Source organism: Botryllus schlosseri, chromosome 10 (assembly GCF_051294905.1).
Source record: "Botryllus schlosseri isolate E-star chromosome 10, Bs_hap1, whole genome shotgun sequence".
Lineage (NCBI taxonomy): Eukaryota > Metazoa > Chordata > Ascidiacea > Stolidobranchia > Styelidae > Botryllus > Botryllus schlosseri.
Genome location: NC_137245.1, coordinates 25,052,138 through 25,074,490, shown reverse-complemented (window position 1 = coordinate 25,074,490; position 22,353 = coordinate 25,052,138). Strand labels below are relative to the sequence as shown.

The window sequence follows — 22,353 nt, the reverse complement described above, 5'->3', positions numbered from 1 at the left end:
CACGATTTTCTGATGACTCGACTTGACTTGAGTCATTTTCTCAAAATACGGAAATGACTCGACTCGACTCGACTCGAGTCAATCTGTGTATTGACTCGAACATTGCGCATGACTCGAACAAAGTCATATGACTCGAGACTCAGACGGCCAAGACCGACATTTCATTATAATTTCGAAGAATAGTAAAGTAACCACCCTATTGGGATTTCGTCTATTGATACTGACACTTGAAAATGCGACCAGATACTGTTGAAAGTGGGGAAAATTTGTATATTATAGATGCGAACCATTCGATATCATCAAACAGAGTTATAAAAGTGGGTTTAAAAAAACTTTGACTGGAAACTGAGTAGTCAACACAATGACTTGGACTCGGACTCGAGTCATAATACCATGACTCGGACTCGAACCCCTGTTCGATGACTTGGACTCGGACTTGACTCGGTGGTGAATTGAAAATGACTCGACTTGACTCGAGTCAAAATCATAAAAGTGAGATTGACTTGTGACTCGGAGCCTTGTGACTTGGTTACAACCCTGTGCTAATCTACTGCTATTACATAAACGTATGCTGTGATCCTGTTGTTTTCGGTCAATTTATTTGTGATGTACCAATGGAGGATCAGTGAAAGTTACAATCAGTGAATGACTGGTTGCTCTTACAAGTCACACCGGCCACCGGCGTATCACGAATAATCCGGACATCAACAAGAGGCAGAGATCTAATCAACACAGTTTACTAGATTACTTGAAATTGACTCGTAAATTTTGCTCCGAGTCACGAGTCAATCCGCATTTTTGAAGCGCCGAGTCAAGTCAAGTCAAGTCATTTTTGCACAGTGCCTCGAATCAAGTCAAGTCATGGCTCGAGTCATCCCAACACTGGTGAAAAGTACTTATTTGCAAATTATATCTCCATCCTTTGAATGTGGCTATTTCAATGAAGTCGACTAATTTCCAGCTAATACGTGTCATATCTTTTTTTGGTAACTAGCGATGTCTATATCCAAACCCTGTCACAGGCCCTTTTCAACATGTAAACAGGTGGAAAATGCATCCCTGCACCCTCAGACATGCCTTGAACACGATTTTTGGTCATGTCTGAGTGATGAAATTGGTCACCGTAAATACTATTATATCAAATATGGCCGAAATTTCAATTTGGAAGAAATCGGCATCTACTGGATAAAATTTACCAAATTTGGTGTGAATCGTTTTTTAGGCAACCTGACGAATCAAGTAGCGAGAAATATTTGGAAAAAAGTTTTTTTTAACAGCCCTATTGTATATATATATTAGGGTTGTTCAGATTTGGACATTTTTTTGGAAACTTGTTTTGCGTAATTCCTAATGATAGTTAAGTACATAAAAACACTTTTACAGGCGATTTTGGTCATTTTCATCCTGATCTTCCTACCCTCAAAGCCCCCAAAGATCCACTGGATAATTTTCCTTACTACTGGATTTGTGGTGTTGACCATGTCACCGTTTTATAGCTTTTGTGACGTTATCAGTTGAAAACGGCTGTGTAGCGATGGCATATTGCAATAAAACAGATATGTTTTCAAAATTGTAGTTAGATGCAGTCCTATAAAGACCACATGCATCTCAGTTTTGCTCTGCTCAACCTGTTTATCATGTGCATGGGAAGCATGTATTGGTTGCTTGGTTGACATCGGCTTGTTTTGGATCGTACATTGAAGAAGCGCCGTTGGGTTGCAAGTCGAGAACAAAAGCAGATATTCCCAGTTAGTTATTAGCCAGAAGATATTATTCAAAGGTAAGTAATGTCAGTAATACTTTTCTGAACTTAAAATCATCTGTAAAATACCGACTTATCTTATTTTATGATAGACTGCAATTTAATTGAAGAAGAATGTCTGAAACTGTAAAATGTTAACATTCTATATCGAAACAATGCATCAACACAACGTTATTTGCTTTCCTTATAGGTATTCTTATCATATTCCATACTTTGGCAACCTCTTCAACTTCTTTGGGGGCTTTGAGGGGAAGGAAGCTCAGGATGAAGATGACCAAAATCGTTTGTAAAAGTGTTTTCATGTACTAAACTATCATTAGGGATTACGCAAAACAAGTTTCCAAAAAAATGTCCAAATCTGAACAACCCTAATAGAGACAGAGTATAATCATATACATGTGATAAAAATAGATTACACTCTTTATAGGCCTACTACGTCTGAGGCTTACCGCCAAAAGTCACGGCTGGTGGATAATCCCCGTGGGAATGCTTCATATGTGGTAGATGCTCCCACATTGCATTGGGATTTGATGCTTGCACGCGAAAGAATCCCTTATCAGACAATAGCGAATAGACGTAACCATTGGTAGATACAGCGGTGAAAGTCCGAGTTGCCATCTCGGAGTGAACCAAATGCATCGGCTTCCATGTGTTCAAGTCAGGGTGGTAAGCCCTCGTTCCGCGTAAAAACTTGTCGAAAATGATTAGGCCTGTCATATAATTGTGTTATTCACCCATAGCTCAACTCTAGACAGTCTAAGCTTTAGTTGAAATCATTACGGAGAATACATAAACTTCATGCGATTTCATTGAACACGCCTAGCATCGAATTTGAAGTTGGCAGTCGTTTATTAACATGCACTTTTGACTTACAGCTGGATAATTCTTTAGGATTGCGCGATTTATGTTTCGTTGTTCTCCACTGCCGAAATCGGGATACCGTGACAGCCTTTTTATCGTCTCTATGAATATTGGATTCGCATCGTAATTTGTGGAATAATGCGAATAGTTTCGTTATCGTTTTAGATCAGACCAGTAGTCCTCAACCTGTGGTAAGCGTACCACCAGTGATTCACGGAATCATTTTATGCGGTACGCAGTAAATACATTTGTTTTCAAGTACAAATCATTGACGTATTTTTTTATAATGTAAAAAATGTCTTCATCGAATGTATATAGATAAATACATTTTGTGTCACTCGACTCGGTTTCATCCCGCCTACAGCTCGTGGAGAAGAAACAATTGCAACCATCACGATAATCTGTCTTGTTAGTGAGTGTTATTATTAATAATAATCAGGAGCAGATGAGTTCGTGGCAAAATTTGTTACGGAATATCCAGGCTGACTTATTTGCTAATCCGCCCATGCTAATAATCTTATTTGCATTTCGAGTAAAATTGAGTTTTTCGTTAATTTGTTGGTGCGCAACAAAATCATAGCACCTAATGGTGGCACGCGGTAAGATAAAGGTTGAGAACCACTGGATTAGAAGAAATGAACGCATGAATGTGATTTAGTTTATCGTATCCACAGAACTCAAAGCATACGCCTTTGATGGCATATCATATCGTGGAGAACGATTCATTTTATTGGTGTTTTGAAACTTCAAAATGACAAGTTTCATACTCACAAGCGAGCTTTCAACAATTTTGTCCTCTTCTTCGGCCGTTTTGCGTTGTCTGAGGAATTAGTACAAGAGAAGCGATCGACCAACCCTTGTTCTAATAGAATCACACCAGTTGAATTAGATCGTGTATGCGGTGTAATCTTGACTGTGCGTTCAAAACGCCGGCACAGACGATAAGCGTCTATTCAATTAATATAACTGATAGCAATAATCGGTAAACCAGCAAGATGTTGAATCGCACAAAAAATGAGATATACTTGTGTAAAAACATATGTGCAGCACCAGTCACAAACCTTTTGGTCTACAACTGCTCAAATTATATTGCGACCGACGAGCGCTTTCATATCCTGATATTTCCCAGCAGGAAGTCCAAGCTCGAGGTCTAAACATGAATACTCATCATCTTGTTTCCCTTGTACGGTACCGGAAAAAGCGTGCCACTTAACTGCGACCCTTGATACATACATGTACACTTGTACAGTACATTGTAGACTACATGTGTATTGTGTATGTATGTTGCATATATATATATGTAGGGTTACCATATTTTGGAAATCTGAAAAGAGGACACTTTTTCAGAATTTTCAGACTTGCAAAGCCGGAGAGGAATTCTAAAAAAACGGTAAATTTTTCCCGTTTTGTGGTCGGTTGACTAAAAAAAGGCCATCTTTCCCGCTCAGCGTCCAAAACACCGTTTTTTCCTCCACATTATCAGGTGGTTGACTAAAATTAAAAAAAAGGTCAACTTTACGCCCAGCTCCCGAAACACCTGCCGGAGCTTTACTTCGGTGCAAATTTACGGCATATCAGTCGCATTTTGCTATAAATACGACCTACATTCTCAAAAAATAGGAGAAAATCACAAAAAAGAGGACAAATCGTCTTAAAAGAGGACGTATGGTAACCCTATATATATGTTACAAGACGCGACGAGAGTCCGTGATGTTGCCTCATTTCGATGCTAAGCGACTGACGTATCATAAATCTTTTCAACGTAATACGTAAAGAAATGGGGCTAGAAGATAGCCTTGACCACAAGCTGCAACGGTGATGCAGTGCACGCTAGAAATTTCACGATGAGTTAAAAACCGATGACTAGAATCCTCGACACCACTGAGCACGCGCACGTGTGTTACGGAGATAATTTGGATACTCCTTTAGCTGCATGTTCGAATACGGCGACTTTCTTAAGGAAATGGCTCTCAATTTTATGCTTTGTTGGAGCTTGGAGCCCACATAATTTATAGAGCGCAGTGCCCCTTTAAAATAGTCTTACGATTCCCGATCGAGACTCTCACCGTAATTCTGTCTTTACTTCCGTGCGTGTGCAATGCGATTCTGGGTTTTCAAAACTGGCTACTTCTGAAATGCCTGTTTGAAAAAAACGGGTACCTAGTAAGGATGACGTGAGGTTCCCGTTCACGTTCTGCGTGTGAACTGTGAACCTCAAAAATTTGGAGGTTCGCGTTTACAAACAAACCGTGGTAGGTTCTGCACTGTAAACCTTTTTTATTTATTACAATTTTTCACGTCATTATTACGTGTCTTTGGTTGAAAGTATTTTCTTTTCAGTTTCGGGCCACTCTCCGCAAGGCGCTGGCAACAAGAAATAAAACTCAGCACTAAACAAGCAAGCACCTTGCCAATTTAAAATTATTTGCTTGGAAGTTTGCTCGGATACGCAAGTATGGAAACCAGTGTCTTGATCTTAACAATACATCTGTCCGGTTTTGCCGGGTCCTCGTTAAAATTGGCGGCAAAGCGACGGAAGATATTTATTTTGTTGAATTATTATAACATTTGATTGTTCCAGTGGATAAATTGGGCGACGTTTAAAAAGTACATCATTTCGGCGTAAGGTGACCCGAGTCCTATCTAGTTATCATGTTCAATAATACATTACTTTACGGGAATGTAGGGTTGGAATCACGTGAAGTCATCGGTTCACGTTCGCGTTCACACAGAACCTTTCAAAAAGGTTCGGGTTCACACGAACCTGAACCTTTCAGTGGTTTGCACCGTCCCTATAGTGCAGGGGTGGGCAAACTTTTGAGCTCGCGGGTCGCATTCAACATCTGGATCCATTCGCGTGCCGCACTATATAAAATTGGGATTGTAAACCAAAACACAATATTGGTATTTGATTATATAGCGAGGACGTGGAGATAATCTATATGCTTATTTAAAAAATAACCACACATTGCTTTGACGAAATCGTACACGCGTCAGAAACAGTGGTGAGACTTTATAGGCTGTTGTCGACCTCGAAAACCAATTTGTCAAAACTATAGGGATGAAAGTCGGTTTTCCCGATTCTTAGAAAAGGGATTGACATTTAAATCGGTGAGCACTGAGCAGCTATCTGCTCATAGATGTGCTAATTCCACTTTTGGGTCAGTTCCCGGACACACAATGCTGACAGCATCAAAACCATGTTAGCTTCAAACACGCTTCTACCATGTGTAGATAAAATATAACCTACTTTTACGCCAGGGGTGGCCAACCTTTTGGCCTTTCACGGCCGCATTTCCACTACTCATGTAGTCTACGGCCGCAATCCTGGGCATATTCCTAACGAACGAGCTGGGCGCCAAATAACCATGTCACAGTGTATATGTTTATTTCCGATGAACTCCGGACTCGTCTATTTACTAATATAGGCTTGGTATACGAACATAAATCACGAGTGGGCACTGGAAACGGAAAGGAAATGTTCATATTCGCGCGAAGCGCGAAAATTTTTCAGATTTACTAGTGAATTTCGTCATTAATATTAGTATAGTTTTACACATTACTATCAAACTTTAACCTTTCTCAGCCCATGTGACCAGATTCACCGGTAGCGTTGATGGAGGGGGTGTTTCCGAGAATTTAGGGCAAGTTATAAATGTTGATCCATCTCCTGGTGGGCTAATTGCTGTTAGTCACTTTGTTGCATGCTGTTATTTCTTGACCTCCCATCAGATTGTCGGTATAGTGAGGATCACACGATTCCGAGTTGGTATTTCTATATTAGGCGCAGGATTTTCTTCTGCTTTTCGCATCTGTACTGTGGGGCTCTGATGGCAAAGAGCGCTACTATATTAAAATCTAAAAAGGAAGTGAAATCGAATTGCATGCAGCGCGAAGAAAATTTCAAGACTAATTAAAATCTTTCAAGAGATCGGGAGTCGATTCGTAAATTCAAATTGCATGTCGACGGCCGCCAACACATACTAATTGAATTGCGTGTCCACGGCCGCACAAATTTCATTCTAAGGCCACAGGTGGCCACCCCTGTTTTACACATACAGAGAACGAATCTACCTAATACACTCGCGAATCTCTTTCTTCGAGCACAGCACTATAATTAATAAATGTTGCTGGAGTGGCCAATCTGAAATCACACTCGTGATCCGAATTATATCAATCCCGTTTATGATATCTGTGATATTTACCAGTTCAAACCTTTCAAAATGCGTGGGCCTTGAGGTCGGTCTGTCGCGCCAGAAATTATACATAAAAAATATTATAGGAAGTATTTACCTTAGAATTAACATACGTGGTAAAATATATTTAAAGAAAGTTTAATTAAGTTCCTGTAGATTTTTAGTACGCATTTCATCAATATTTTTAATAAGTTTCTTGAGTCTCTCGCGGGCCGCACAAAACGGTGTGGCGGGCCGCATGCGGCCCGCGGGCCGTAGTTTGCCCACCCCTGCTATAGTGCATAGTAAACATATTAGTAGAAAATATATGGCATATCTGCGGCACCTTCAGTTTCGATTCGGAAAATTTCGTAACCGGTCAATTCCTCTGCGGAAGGCCTTTGATCCTGGCTAGGCTGCAGCATTTTCGTAAGGAGCTCCTTCGCATGAGAAGCATTTTCAATGAGCAGCCCGTCGATATTACGATTTCGGTTATATTTTATGTTGATATTCCATTCGTCCGGGTCGTCGCCAAATGGATGTCGACCGTTCGACCACAAGAAATACAGCACCAATCCAAGAGAAAATACTTCAGATAAGTCTGTGAATACTGTTCGACGAAGCACCTCGGGAGGTTGATACCCGTCGGTGTGAATGGGGATGTTATCGGAGATTTCACAAGTTTTATCATCCTCCGTTTGCACTCCCATAGCGAAGTCGATGATTTTTAAGTGTGTCTCGCAGGATGATAATAACACATTACTTGGTTTCAAGTCTCGATGAATGATATTTTTTGAGTGCATATAGCTCACAGCATCTACAAGCTGCTTGGCGTATATCAGGGACGAATTACTATCAAACGATTTGCCATGATTTTTGTTAGCAAGGACGTGATCGCGAAGATTCATTTCGCGACATTGCTCCAAGGCAATAAAGATATGTTTGATGTGACCGAGGTTACAACTGTCCACATGAAGTACTCTCACCAAGTTCGGGTGATCTAATTGTTTGAGAATCTCTGCATGTCTAATGTTGTCATCGTACTGTGGTAACAGTTTGACTACGACGGGGGTAGTACCAGTAACGTCATCGCACTGTTCGCCATGAAAAATGTAGTTGCGTCCGGCGACGCGTCGATTGTGAAAATATCGGATATTTTGATTCAATTCGGTCCATTCTGAAATGAACATGGAACTACATGACTAAGCTCCTCCTCGCCACCTCATCCGCTTAAGCGGTGTCTTACAAAAAGCCTACAAGTGGGCCGTGCTGTAAGTCGGCAGTTACGGAAAATAATGAACAATATCGGTCTGGTGTAAATCACCATAATAGTCGACAAAACACCATGAATACCACGGAACAAACAAACATAAATGGATAAGCACTTTCTTATCTTGTATTTTCAACTCATATCTCATATATTTCCAGAACAACAGGAGTTTTTAATAACAAAGATCGCCGGACTAATTGATGAAAAGAGTACAGCATACACAAAATACATAGGGCACAGTTGGTAAAAGTAATGTACGTGATTACCCTTTTCCTGCGAATCTACGACCCTCTTTTCGAGCGACGGAGTGCTGGGATCCGCTGATGATAAGACTGAAATCATTAAATTCGAAATTGTACCGATGGTAAGCAAAAGCAGGCCCAACGACATTTTGAACAGTCAAAAGGAAGTGGGTTTATTTTCGTCCGCACGATCGAGGCCAGACAAAGTGCCAAGTAAGTATTAGTAGGGAAACCGTGAATGCCAAAGCTATGAATTATCGATTCAGAAGCCACACGCTCTGGTGCACGCGGTCTCCCGGTTTCCGGCATGTACTATGTCCGCTACTATTTGAACATCGTTACGAAAACTACTTTGAAAAGTGAAAAGTAGTTTGCGGATAAGTTCATAAGCATCACATTTATGTGCGAAATTGTCTCAAAACCGCGTGAAGTATCCCGCACAGTACCTGAACTTAACTGAATATATTTTTCGAGATTGTACTTATTCGCATAACGTCATTAACCACTTTCCGTTGGTCGCGGAGCTGCTTGCAATCCCGAAAGTAGCCACCGCCGATTAACCGCCAAACGTATGCGAACCCTCGACCAAATATACCTTTCGAAACACTTACTTGATTACCTTTCCGACCTTTCATTTCTACTTCCGCTTGGAGTAGTTTTCGCATGTCTCGGAAATGGATACTTAAATTGTATTCGAGAATAAATTTTCCGTGGTATTTGTACTTCTCCAGTACTTGAGAAGCAACACTAACAATTTTTAAAACCGCTGGACCCAAATATGCTATAGTCGCGATGCTCAAATGTTATGTTTCATTTTTCATTTCACCCAGTTTCAATATTATTACCGACCTCGACATGGCGCAATATGGCTTCTGAAGTTACGAAAAACTCACCGTCACGAGAAGCTATGTACACATTCTGGATTGTACAGTGAGATATCTGATGCTCAACGTTGTGTTCTGTAGTGAATAATAATCCCGTTAGCAAGGTTACCAAAAATGCGAGGAGTTATACCGTTTTCGCGAACTGGTAATAGTCCCAAGTTCAAATAAGTTGATGCCATAAGAAATGTGTGATTCTACATGCAGCTAAAACCGAAACTATATTAAGTATACACTTTACTAATTCTACGAGTCTCTGATGGACTTGTCGCAAGATCATACTCACAGAGTGAGTACTGATCACCCGCACAAAACCTAGGGGTTGCCTATTCAACAAAGAAGCAAGGGCTCAACCATAATAACATGGGGGGGTTAGATATCGTTGATGAATTTAGGGGAACGCTCCTAGACCCATAGATCATTCTACGAAGGTATTTCATCTCACGCACACACACACACTCACACTTTCCGTAGTAAAATAAGTTCGGCATTACGCGCCCTATTCACGAAGAAGCCAAAATCGCGAGAGGCCAAATCAGTGTGCTTGGGACATGTAATTATCAAATCTGAGCAATGCTCATGCCACACGGACAAGACTATTCATGATGTTCTCACAGGCTACCGGTTAGGTTAGGTAGGGTTACCATACGTCCTCTTTTAAGAGGATTTGTCCTCTTTTTTGAAGTTTTTGAAAGTGTCCTCAGAGGAGGCCCAAATATCCTCTTTTAGATTTTGTCCTCTATTTTGAGAATTTTGGTGAAATTTCGACTGAGATACAGTAAATCAGCACTGGAGTAACGCTCCGGAGCCTATTTCGGGAGCTGAGCCAGAAAGTTGACTTTTTTTAGCAACCGACCACGAACTGCAAAAACATTACCTAATTTTCAGGATTTTCCTCCGGTATTGCAAGTCTGAAAATTTTGAAAAAGTGTCCTCTTTTCAGATTTCCAAAATATGGTAACCCTAGGTTAGGTTAGTTCAGCGTGTCTATTAACTATTATTAATTACTTCGTTGAAACATGTCGTTATCTCGCAACCTCTGGTAAAGATTGTCGCTGTACTGTAAAAATATTGGAATGGCTCACACGCGCCATACCACACTAGCATAACCTCCTTTGGTTAGACTCATGCGATTCCAAATTATAAATTTTTCACGAGGGGCAATATTCTCCTGTGCAAGTCGCATTTTTACCGCGAGGTCTGATTGCAAGGACAGAACTATTCGGTGCCAGCCATTTAGGCACATGGACAAATCAATATCGAAGGCTTCGGCCGACATGCGTCGGTCGCATGTTTGCCGAAACTGTAGATGTCTTTGCGTGTCCTTGCGCGGAAATGGTGGGTACCAAATATTTCCCAAACCGCATACTGCACACATCTAGACTGAAGCATCCCAACGGTCTCCAGCGGCTTTGGGCGATTGCTGGAATATTCCGTTCTCTCATACTTACAAATGCAGTCAAACTCAATTCTGGAAATTAGGTGTAGTTTTTGAAAAAATATTCGGGAGGAGTTACATATAACAAAATCCAGAAATGAAGAAGATAAATTTCAGGTTGAATTTTTATTATGACAAATAGCGTACTCTGCTTTGCATTGATTTGTGAAAATTCGCGAACATTTTTTGATGGAGAACATGGCCTGTTTCGCCCCCTGGCTATTACGCCAATAATGCAACGAAGTAGACTGTAATGGGGAAATTGTAAGCTAGGCAGTATTACTTTTATCCTATTTTGGGGCTACGATATTTTGAGATCCGAAAAACACTACACCCTTTAAAAAATTGAAGTGCTACAATAGCGAAGGAGAATAAGGAGGATTTGGAAAATTTTCGAATAATAGTGTTGTGTTGACTAAAAAAATTTCGACTCGACTCTCGAAATACGCGTTTTTCTTCCTATAATATATGCGTTGACTAAAAAAGAGGTCATTTTTACGATATCGCTTCCGAAATACCCGTCGGGCCGTATTTTTCGTTTCTTTTTTAGTCAAACCTCCCGCTCAGTACGTCGGGGTCCGACTTTTGCAAGTTTTTTTTAACACGTTTTGTAGAAAAAGAGGACAAACTCCGAAAAAAGATGACATTTGGACGTCCTCCGAGGGCATTTTCGATATCTTGAAAAAGAGGACAAATCCTTTTCAAGCGAAGACATATGGTAACCCTAGCTAATATAGACAGACCTTCTACATCTATTATCTCTATCTGACCTTCTTCAGGGCGATCCATTCTCTGACTTGAACCGAACATTCCCAACTTCTTTATCTATTGACTTGACGCTTGACGCTATAACTTGTATGGTATAAATAGCAGGATGAGAAACCTCACATGACAGAAGCCACTGAGCAATATAAAACTGATGTCACTGAGGTCATCTCCGCAGAATCCGATGCTGTTTGCTTACCTTCCGGTAGCAGTGACTTGTAGCAGCTACTAGAGTTGTCATTAGTCAGGATTTCCCGTTACATGACAAGGAAGTGGGAGAGACCTAGGTCGGCATTGTTCATTTATATGATATTGCTGATACACAGCCACATGTGTATAACGATTCACGACGCGGCTTTTCGTAACCGATGTATAGTTCATGATGTTATATCTTTGGTCGTCTGTGCTTCCATCTCAAGTGATGGAAATTTGTCCAAAAGTAGCCTACGGGAGTTTTCAAGAGGTATGTGAATCCTATTGTATACATTCTACCAGCCGTATCAGGTATCGTAGGCTACCGCAGTATTTCGACATTCTGATAACTCATTCAATGTTACAAGTGAAATGCCACCACCACGCAATTGCTGATGGTGCCATCATCCATGGTTTTATCGTTTTGCTTATCTCGGTAACATATGAATCACAATGGTGATTTACTGTTCTTCGTCAGGGTTTTACAGAGTCGCAGATGAGAGAGGCATTCGTCAATTGTATAAATTTTATGATGGCGTTGTTTTCACTTTATTATACGACGAAACGAAACTATGAATTGCCTAATATAATGCAAACGAAGCATCTATCGTTTGGTAAGAAGAAAAATGAATGGGATAACTGGCGCTTAGTTTGCAAATTGTTTTCACGAATGCTACTTTTTGGGAAAAAGATTGCATTGGTGTATTGAAAAGCAATATCCCTTTCCGATTTTTGCGTAATGTTGTTTTGATGTAACCCTCCCTCCGACGACGGAGAAAAGTAGGGCTTATGTAAGCAAATATCTGCAGTGCTCCAGCATGCCATTTAGAGGGAACCTGTCGGCAATCGGGCATTATCGATTATGGAAGCCTGTAAGCTATAATCCTGGAGGGGTATTGGACGCATTTCATCGTGTGTCCACATACTAATAGTGCCGACGGTATGGGCGCCAGGTATACCAGGCAGTCTTGGACAACTAGAAAATCCTATTTACCAAATTAGGCTAGAGCGAAAGGGCGGCAATTCAATTCTAATCTTATCTGTGAAATGTTTTAAATGCTCCAATATAAATTCTAATCTATTTTCTGATCATGCTCTCCATATAGGAACTGTATACCCAGACCACATATTAAAATGCTCCATCTCTAGGGTTTTGAAAAAATCGGATATAGCTCCCAAATACGGACCAGAAAAATGCCCGGCATTTTTACAGCTACCTTGGCTAGGTAACGTTTCGAACCGTTTTGAAAAACTCATTAAATCGGCTGTTCACCGTTGTTATTACAGCGTAAACAGGCATGTGGTGTACACAACGAAACCCTAGTTGCCCAACTCTCGAAAAGATGTACTTCCTGCCTTTAATGCAAGTAATGTTGTTTACCAATACAAGTGCCACTGTGATAGTAGGTATGTAGGACGTACATCTCAAAGATTGTTTGAGCGTATTAAGCAGCATATCCCAAAATTGATTCGGTCAAAAACATGCGCAAATGATCGCACGGAGCTTGCACGTCGGTGCAAATTGGCTGCCAAAACAAACTGCTATGACGATTACCAAGCATAAGCTTCGTCAATTGGTCAGCATTTGAGTGAAAACCTCGCCTGTGCAGTGTGCACAGTAGGGATGGTGTGAACGTGAGGTTCACGTTCGCGTTCTGTGTGTGAACCTCAGAAATTTAGAGGTTCGCGTTCACAAACGAACCTTGGTAGGTTCTGCACTGTGAACCTTTTTCATATATTACAATTTTCACTTCATTATAGCATCTTTGATTGTAATTTACTGCATTTCAACTGCGGGCCACTCTGTGCATGGCGCTGGCAACATAATGGAATCAACACTAAACCAGCATGCACCTTGACATCTCAAAAATTTTACTTGCGTCGTTACAGAAATTTGCTCGAAATATCCAGCTTTTCATTTGTGAATATTTAGTGACTCTTTGCTATGAGCTCGGCCGGCAATCACACAACATCAAGAGCGAAATACGCTACATGTAGGTAGTCAATAGTCAGCGAATAATGCTTATTGAACCAATCAATGAAATTGATATCGTTGTCTGATGCAAAACATCTAGCAAGCGTACGGGGTCAACCTTGACTTCATATGTTTATTGTATTATAAAAACGAAATCTGTGCGATTTGGGTGTTGGTTACTGCTGTATAACATGTTAATTGGGTAATATCGGTATCAAGTATAGAAACCCGTTTTACACTCTGCTCAATATCAACGGAGAAATACTCAGTCGCCGAATATATTGTCCGGTCTGACCTAGACCATAAAGGCTTATATTCCCTCGAAAGTCTTCGTCGAAATTGTTGGCAAAGCGACGGAAGATAGTGATTTTATGTGAATATCATGTCATTTGATTGCCCCAGTTGATACATTCGGCGACGTTTAAGACGTCAATATGTACTCAGCATTGTGGCATTATGTGGCCCGAGTCGTCGCTAGGTATCGTATGCATTAATATAGGCTATCACTTCACTGAAATGTAGGATGTGGATTAGCAAAATGACGTCACGTGACGTCATGAGGTTCACGTTCGCGTTCACACAGAACCTTTCAAAAAGGTTCGCGTTCACACGAACCTGAACCTTTCAGAGGTTCACACCATCCCTAGTGCACAGCACTATGATGACAATATGTTCACTGTCATTGCGCGTGGTAAGTCTTTGTTTCATCTAAAAGTGCTGGAGTCTACTATTATTCAGTTGAACAAACCTATTTTATGTAGACAAAAAGATTTCCTCTATAACCAACAAATTTCTCATTAGTGCGTGTTGTCTCGTGCGTGTAATTGTTTATTTATGAATTGCGCTGCTATTAGTACCGTATGTCCGTATACTTCATAGTTTGTTATTGTTGCCATTGGTACAATGCGAATTTCATGGTCTGTGATTTTGATGGTTGCGTCATACTTTGCCTTTTTGGTTTTGCTTTTAAAATCTGTTCAAATCCCTTCAGTGTGCCGTTAACTCTTGAAAAGAGGCACCCGAAAAGTCTTCGAGTTCAATAAATAATATTTTACAATGCATATTGTATTGGGAACTGTATAGGCCTAGTGCAAAACGAGTCAAGCTTGCTCTTGTACAGACATTTGCCATCCTAATGCTTATGAGAAGGAACTTGAAAATTAATTTGATATGAACTGAACTTGATTCGACGCCCAAGCTTTCGCGAATTCGGTAATTCTAATTCTATTTTTTTAAACGTGTGATTAAATTTTAAATGTCCGAAAATTTTGTGGTTGTCCAACTCTCATGCTCACCTGAGCTAATTAATTTTACAACACAACACATCAAGTATCCAAGGCAGTGTTTCATGAACTTTTTAGCACTCGTACCCCTGGAGCTGAAATGAATTGTTTTTCTTACCCTCTATATAGGATCGATAAAGCACTTTGTCAAGCCACCTTCGAAGGCTGGTCTTGAGCCCCCATAGGGTTTTCAACATATCGAATGCTGTGATTTTAGAGTCCAAATGTAAATCCCCGCCACTGGTACACCGAAATGTCACAGATTTTGGCGTGTTATGGGGTGCTAGTTACGGCCAGTGCCGAAATGTGGGAGGGTCATAGTGCCGTTCCAGCAGCCTCCACGCCTGTCGACTAAAGCAGTGGTTCTCAACCTTTTCCACCTCGCGGACCGGTAAAATTTCAAAAAATGTCTGGCGGACCGGTGAACTTTTAAAAATTGAAATGAAGCAAAAATGTAAAGTATGCAGTCGTTTTTTGCAATTATATGGTGCTAGAGAGTGACATTTAGAGGGTTTTGATCGAAATTAATTATCTTCATGATGGCATCGATGTGATTTTATGGTAGTCAGTCTGCTGAGTCGAGGTAAAACTGCCTTGTCCAGATAAACGTGCTATCGCCGAGAGTCGTTTACAGTCCTACGCGCAGAAAGCCGTGCGTTTAACCGACCACGCCAACTCAAATAATAATATTCTTCTCTTTGGCAATATCGAGAGAAGAAGCGTTTCGGATTCGAACCAAGCACCTTGTCGTGCTTCCTTGCTCATTGCCAACTGCCACCAGACGCATACGCTACTCTCCCAACTACGAATACAATGTGTGCTACAAGAAAACACGTTACTGCAACTACATACCGGCCACCCGCAAATCCGGGCCGAAAAATCGCTTCGTCAGCCCACTCCCAATCACGCCGGTCTTTGGCCCCCACAGGGCGACAAGCCAAGCTTCCGGGGACATTGCCCCCAGACCCCACAGTTGGGTGGATGTTTTCACATGTACTTGTGAGCACATTCTTTCTATAACAGTGGTTCCCAACCTTTTTTTAGACATACCCCCTTTGTGATAGTGAAAAATTCCGCGCCCCCCTTATCCTCATATCACAAAATCCAACCGGGATGCTAGCAACCCCAACAGATTGTTTGATGGCATAGAATGGTATGACTGCTGATGAGATAATTCAAAAATATGAAATTTGGTCTATATATAGAGAAACACGCGTGAATTTGAGGTAAATCTCGCAGAGCGCGAAAAAAATTCAGAAAATTCAGACCGCTTCTTCGCGCCCCTTTCAGATGCTTTCACGTGCCCCCCTCTCCAAGGGGGGCGCGCCCCGCCAGGTTGGGAACCACTGTTCTATACTCGATGTAAGCAGAGAGTTTATGTAGCTTAATCGTGCCAATAGCGAAAATTGTCGATCATTCATGACTGAATCGGTTTTATCGATGCCAAATTTCGGCACACCTTCAGGAGTCCCATGTTAGCCTAAACTTAATTATGTGTTGGTGCGTCGTGGCGCGGAAATGGCTGACGCCAAAATGCCTATTTCTATAAATAATGCGTATTTCTCGAAGAAGGGCACCTAATAAGCAAGACAAAAAAAATTGAAAATGTTGGAAAAAGTTTCAGAAAAATACGCCATGATTTATGTTCATATGCAAAATAATTTTGGGCTTTTTTCAAGCTCGGCCTCTCTCCAATTGGGCGGTTTGGGGCTCCCCAGTTACGGTCCTGCACAAAATGAATAAATCGAAAACGAATGATCGCGCAAACTGCGCTGATTAGCGATGAGTCAACTCGTATCTGTTCTGTACTTGTCGTTCGCATGTCGTCAAATGACACGTCTTGAACTTTATGTCAAATTGAACATGTTTCCAGCCCTAATGTTACCTCACGAAGTTCTGAATTATTTTAAAATTTGATGTTTTATTTATTTTATCATTGGACAAGCCTTCAACATTGCTTGTGAAATTAAGGTATAAAATTGTGATATACCTGGCGGATCGGCAGGAATGTCGTCGCGGACCGGCACCGGTCCGCGGACCGGCGGTTGAGAACCACTGGACTAAAGCACCCTAACGACCTCAAGGCAGCATTCTCTCATAATTGCGAAATAGTCTAGACTTTTTTTTATTATAGGCCTATACCATTATTTTGTTGAAAGGAATGACACACGCAAAATTAAAGCAAGAATGCGCTTGAAGGGATTCGCGCAAAGCACGAAATAAGTTTTCGAGTAGAAGAAATCTCACCAATAATATTCCACTATATTTTGATTTTCAAAATAATATGCGTAATTTATTAACATATGATTGCGCACTGCATCTCGTACCCCGTACTTTGGTGCTTCGTACCCTCAAGGGGTAAGTTGACCCTTGTTTAAGAACCGCTGATCTAAGGCTTTTATTTACTGAAAAGAGCACTAAAATAAGCAACACAACTAACTGTCAAGGCAGAGACAATCGAACACAAGAATTCACCACAATCGCAAATTAGAGTCACTTAAGCAGGCGATGCGTCGCTAGGGGGGATACGAATCGGGAATATACGTTACGATGTGTGCACGCTGAGAAACACGTTCTATTCCTATAAATTAAATTATAATAGGCCTACCATATTTTGGAAATCTAAAAAGAGGACACTTTTTCAGAATTTTCAGACTTGCAAAACCGGAGAAGAATTCTCAAAAACCGGTTAATTTTTCCGACATTGTGATCGGTTGACTGAAAAAAAGGTCATCTTTCCGCTCAGAGCTCAAAATACCGTTTTTTTCTCAACAATGTCAGGTGGATGACTATAAAAAAAAAGGTCATCTTTTCGCTCAGAGTTAAAATCAACGTTTTTCACTCCGAAATACCCGCCGGAGCGTCACTTCTGTGCTATTTTGCGGCATATCACTCGCAGTTTGCTCTAAATCTGACCTAAATTTTCAAAAAAGAGGACAAAATCTCAAAAAAGAGGACAAAGGGGCGTCTCCGAGGACACTTTCAAAAAAGTCAAAAAAGAGGACGTATGGTAAGCGTAAATTATAAGCGTCACACGCCGTTTTTGTTGTGGCGAGATAGGGTAGCGGTAAGATGCACAGCTGGAACACCAATGGGTTGCGGGTTCGAGGTCGACTCCAAAATTCATGCCTCAGTGTTGGAGGTTAATCTAGGCTCCTCCTCGCCACGTGATCCGCGTAAGCGGTGTCTTAAGAAAAGGCTTGAAGTGGGCCGTGCTACAAGTCGGTACATACGGAATCAAAAATAAAGAGTATTAGCCTAGTGGAAAATGACCAATGTAGTCGAAACACCATGATTATCGAACAAACAGACACGCCGCTTCCCCGCGTCCATCATAAATCGTGAGCGATTCGTGTAAGTCTTTCAATCGAAGCGTAAACTAAGACAGTGTGATATTATGTATGCCTTTGAATTGGAATTTTTTCTTGCTCATAATCGTTACTCCAATAATCCTTTGAGTATCGTCAATGAATATACTTCAATTCATTTAATCTGTAGCTATATAACTACGGTAACGAATAAACCGCTGTCGCCGACATGCAGTCCATTTTGATCTCTTTTTTCACGTTAATCGTGCACCATTTCTTCTCTGGGTGGCTGTACCGTTCGATTGTGTTTTTTCTGTCGTGCAATCTGTAATAGAATATTACGCCGATGATAGTAGCATATGTCACGTTGCTAATCGAGGTATCGATCAAAATACGTTTGGTTTGGAAAACTATTTTCCGACCTCAAACACAATATCCCAGGAGTAATAAGAGTACTATACTTTTCGGGTGTGCCGGGCTAGTAGGGTATGGTCCGAGGAAAGATATCCACATTCTTTCCATAAAATATCGTAACAAACGTGCACAGCCAATCCATTGCGTTTAAGAATCGGATTGCAGAGTTATATTTCCATTTTCGTGACGTGTAGTAGGCTACATACACTGACCTCCATCCATCATAATTATACAGAGGTGGTCAGTAACGAAGTAAACTTCTACTTCTTTCGAGTTTTCAAGAAGGTTATGTCTATTTTCGCCACTTTCTCAAGTGATTATGACTTTGACTATTCCACTTCCATAGTTTTCAGTGTTACAGACCAAACTGGCCTGGATTACTTAAGATGAATAACTAACTATTTTGTATGTGTCCCTATTATGATACTATAACCTTATGAATGCATGGATGGATATGTTCAATACATTGATATTATAACACTCGCTGTCAACCCTCTATTTTGACACTCATAATTTTACCCGGATGCCGCGGATGCCATATAGGCCTATATATAGGTGTATATTCCTCAGTGATTACCAATGAATGCACACAGCACATGCACATGCACAATCACGCAAGTATACAGTCTGTAATTGGGGAGAGTTGAATGGTTCGGACGTTTTTCTGTAAATCCCCGATCCCAAACATGTAACTGGACCTCGACACTTCGCGCAATGCCGTAATGACCGCGTGTTTTATCATACCCTTTCGCTCTTTCATCTCCACCCACGGAATATATGCTGCCACTGATTATGAGCGCCGTAAAAGCAGCCCGTGGCTTATGCATCGACCTAAACGTCGTCCAATCCAACGTCTTTGAGTCACAATGTTCCACAGACGCAGTCCGCATCTCTGGTGCAAATTTACATGACAAATATCCTCCTATACACAATCGAGGTTAACAAGATATACAGTGTCCCAAATTCCAGAGAAAACATCTCACCCAATACAAACACCTTGTGCTGATAATAGACTGATGAAGGCATGGCTCTTGCATAGAGCATGGATGGACGCGACAACCACTTTTCTTCGTATATATCATAACACGTCACCGAATTGAGAATGGTGCGGTCTTCTTGTCCTCCCACGCACCATATCCTTCCTAAAATCCGAGTCAGATTCAAATTCAGTCCCAGTAGTTATCAGCACTAGCTCTTAAACTGCATTCCGCGAGACAATTTTCTGGGACTGAGAACCACCTTCCAAAATATCATACGATCCCGAATGAAAAGATTTTTTAGAATATAAAATTTTGCAGGCAACTTATTTTTTAACCAAAGCGAAATTATTTCGCAAATCAAAATAAAAGAGAGTATTTTTGAGCAGATCGATTCAATTTGAATTTTCTTCGTCGCTTCATTTAGTGTTTCTAGATTATTTGTATTTATATGATTGCGAATCTCCCGAAAACTTGCGACTCCTGAAAGTGCGCTGCCAAAATGATTAGCGGCGGTAAAACTGCAGTGCAAAATAACCGGCAAAACCTTAGACGGCTTAGATATTCATCTGCAAGAATAGTCCTTGCAATCTCATCCCCGTGGTAAAATGCGAGTTTTTCATTCAGCCCGCGAGTCAATAAGATTTACCCACCTTATTGCAAAATGTACTAAATGACTAGCATATTCGACATACCTCTTTCGACAACTACCGCATGATGATGTCGAGAGTCTGCCATTCGTAAATCGCTCCAGCAGTTTTGAGCTGGGTCGAAGCATTCGGCTGCGTGGGCCATGCCGCAACCTTCATTTCCAGCCGCTCCAATAACATAAATTTTACCTGTGAGAATTTCAACGGTTGGTGTTATATATGGCCAGAGCGGATTCGGAAATTGGTAGATTTCAACACGTTTTGGAGATACTCTTCTTACCTTTCATAGCGTCAAAAGAGTGATGAAAATGAGAACCCGTAGTGATCACTTTTATTGCCTAATATGCATCGTCTAATCCAATGTTTCTCGATCTGGGATTTGCGTCCTTTTGGAGTCCGCGAGAAAATTTTTAGGACGACGTAGCACATTCCACCAAATATTCAAACGATCCAAAAAAAACTATTTTTTGGAGTTCCAAGTAACTTATATTTGAACCGAACTCGATGGTGGCCGACATTTTATCGTTAATAAACATGAAGTTGAGTGTTTTAGTGCAGAATTATTCAATTTTTAATTTTAGTCGCACCTCGCGCGCTTCAGTGTCAATCCATTTCTTGGTATTATTATGCGTATACCCACGCAATCCCGAACAAAATGAGTCCACCTTTATTCGCAATTATGAGAGAATCGCTTGAGGCCGTTGAAGCAGACTTACTTTAGTCTAGGGGTGCCGAACATGCAGTGGATCATCAGCATTTCGGCACTGGCCGTTTACGCACCAGGACATGCCAAGGCATATGAGGATTTGGTCAACATTCGACTTCGCGCGAGGTGCGCTGCCGAAATGATCACCGGCGAAAAAGCCGTGGCCCAAAACGATCACCGCATGTTGGTCAGAACCTTCGATATTGGCATGTTCAGGCACCAAATAGTTCTAATATAAGCCCCATGTTGTACAAATTCGACCCACGGCGGAAAATAGTACTCCCCATGTTAAAATGCGAATTGAAAAAGAAATTTTCATTTAGTTTAGTATGGTACGAGTGAGTGATTCCACTATATTTCCAGTATAGCAACATTCATTACCGGATTTCACGAAATACCAACAAGTTTCAACAAAGTAATTGTTAATACTTATACTAAGCTGATGGAAACAAATTTATGTAACCCGCCTTTGCCGTTAGATATTTCAGCTCTTTCGTAAATCGCGATTACATATAAAAAGAGTATTGATGAAATTACCCGTTTAGTTAAAATGGGCCTAAATGATTTGTCCACCAGAGATTAGGTTAATTGCTAAGGGCCAAGAACCACGTTTTCGTTGGTTGAATGTTGTTCACGATATTAGAGTCGCGTTAACTAAGCACAGCCAAGCTGGTCTCAAAAATAGGCTACACCTGTCACATTGACACAATAAAACCAAACATGTTGCTTTTTGTTGATTTCCCAGGGGATCGTGAGTCATTTAAAAAATTACCAAGGGACTATTTCGTGAATTTTCTTTTTTGAAAAGTTTGAGAACCACCGGTAGAATCTATATAAAAGACTGAACAGAGAATACTAATGCATGTGGTTCGGCTTGATTCCGCTATTGGTGGAGACACTTTGCTTTATAAGGTAATGACGTCTTCAGGACCGCAACTGCCGCACCCCAAACCACCCAATGGGGGGAGGTCGTGCTCGAAGGGCCCAAAATTATCTCGCAAATCAACATATACTTCATAGAGTATTTTGTGGGAGATTTCGTACAACTTCAAATTTTTCTTCGTCCAGTTTAGTATAATTAAATGTCTACTTTTTAATATGAATACCCGCAGCGCCCAAGAAAAAACACGCATCATTTATAATAAAAAAACAGGCATTTTAGCACCCGTCATTATACCACTCCATGGCACACCAACAATCTGAAGTTTCGGCAGGGGCCGTAGTTTACCAACCCCTGTTATATAGACAGAAGACAATCCTTCGTATGATTTTTTTCGCGCTTCGCACAACTACGCACAAACCAGGGCATATTATCTATGACAGTAAAACGTGCTTTTCTGTTGGTGGTTAAAATGCCCGTCATGAACGGAGGATCTGGAGGTTCACCCTCCCAACAGTTTGCTTTATGAGCATGAGCATAGGTGGAGCCCGAGGCCAACGTTGGGATGACGAAG

At 41.0% G+C, this 22,353-nt stretch overlaps 1 protein-coding gene and 1 long non-coding RNA gene across 11 annotated transcripts in view; both read right to left on the bottom strand.

Moving 5' to 3' along the window:
- Positions 1–1,178: 1,178 nt before the first annotated feature.
- On the bottom strand, positions 1,179–11,792 carry LOC145449058 (uncharacterized). 3 transcript variants are annotated; one of them, XR_013918123.1, is made up of 4 exons: positions 11,400–11,792; positions 9,204–9,269; positions 2,636–8,400; positions 1,179–2,472 (listed from the first exon to the last, which is right to left on the bottom strand). It is a non-coding gene; the product is annotated as an uncharacterized LOC145449058 (long non-coding RNA). The 3 variants fall into 3 exon arrangements; XR_013918124.1 differs by having other exon boundaries at positions 1,179–2,724; positions 3,395–8,400; XR_013918122.1 differs by lacking the exon at positions 1,179–2,472 and having other exon boundaries at positions 8,175–8,400.
- Positions 11,793–18,316: 6,524 nt separating this feature from the next.
- Positions 18,317–22,353, bottom strand: part of LOC145448883 (uncharacterized) — a 63,815-nt gene continuing 59,778 nt past the window's right edge. For 4 of the 8 annotated variants that reach the window (XM_080327333.1, XM_080327329.1, XM_080327330.1 and 1 more), the window contains 3 exons: positions 20,239–20,382; positions 19,550–19,708; positions 18,485–19,488 (listed from right to left, as the gene is read on the bottom strand). In XM_080327333.1, coding sequence (XP_080183459.1) covers positions 19,133–19,488; positions 19,550–19,708; positions 20,239–20,382 — 659 coding nt within the window. In that variant the 3' untranslated portion in view covers positions 18,485–19,132. The other 4 variants (XM_080327327.1, XM_080327328.1, XM_080327326.1 and 1 more) reach the window with 2 other exon arrangements.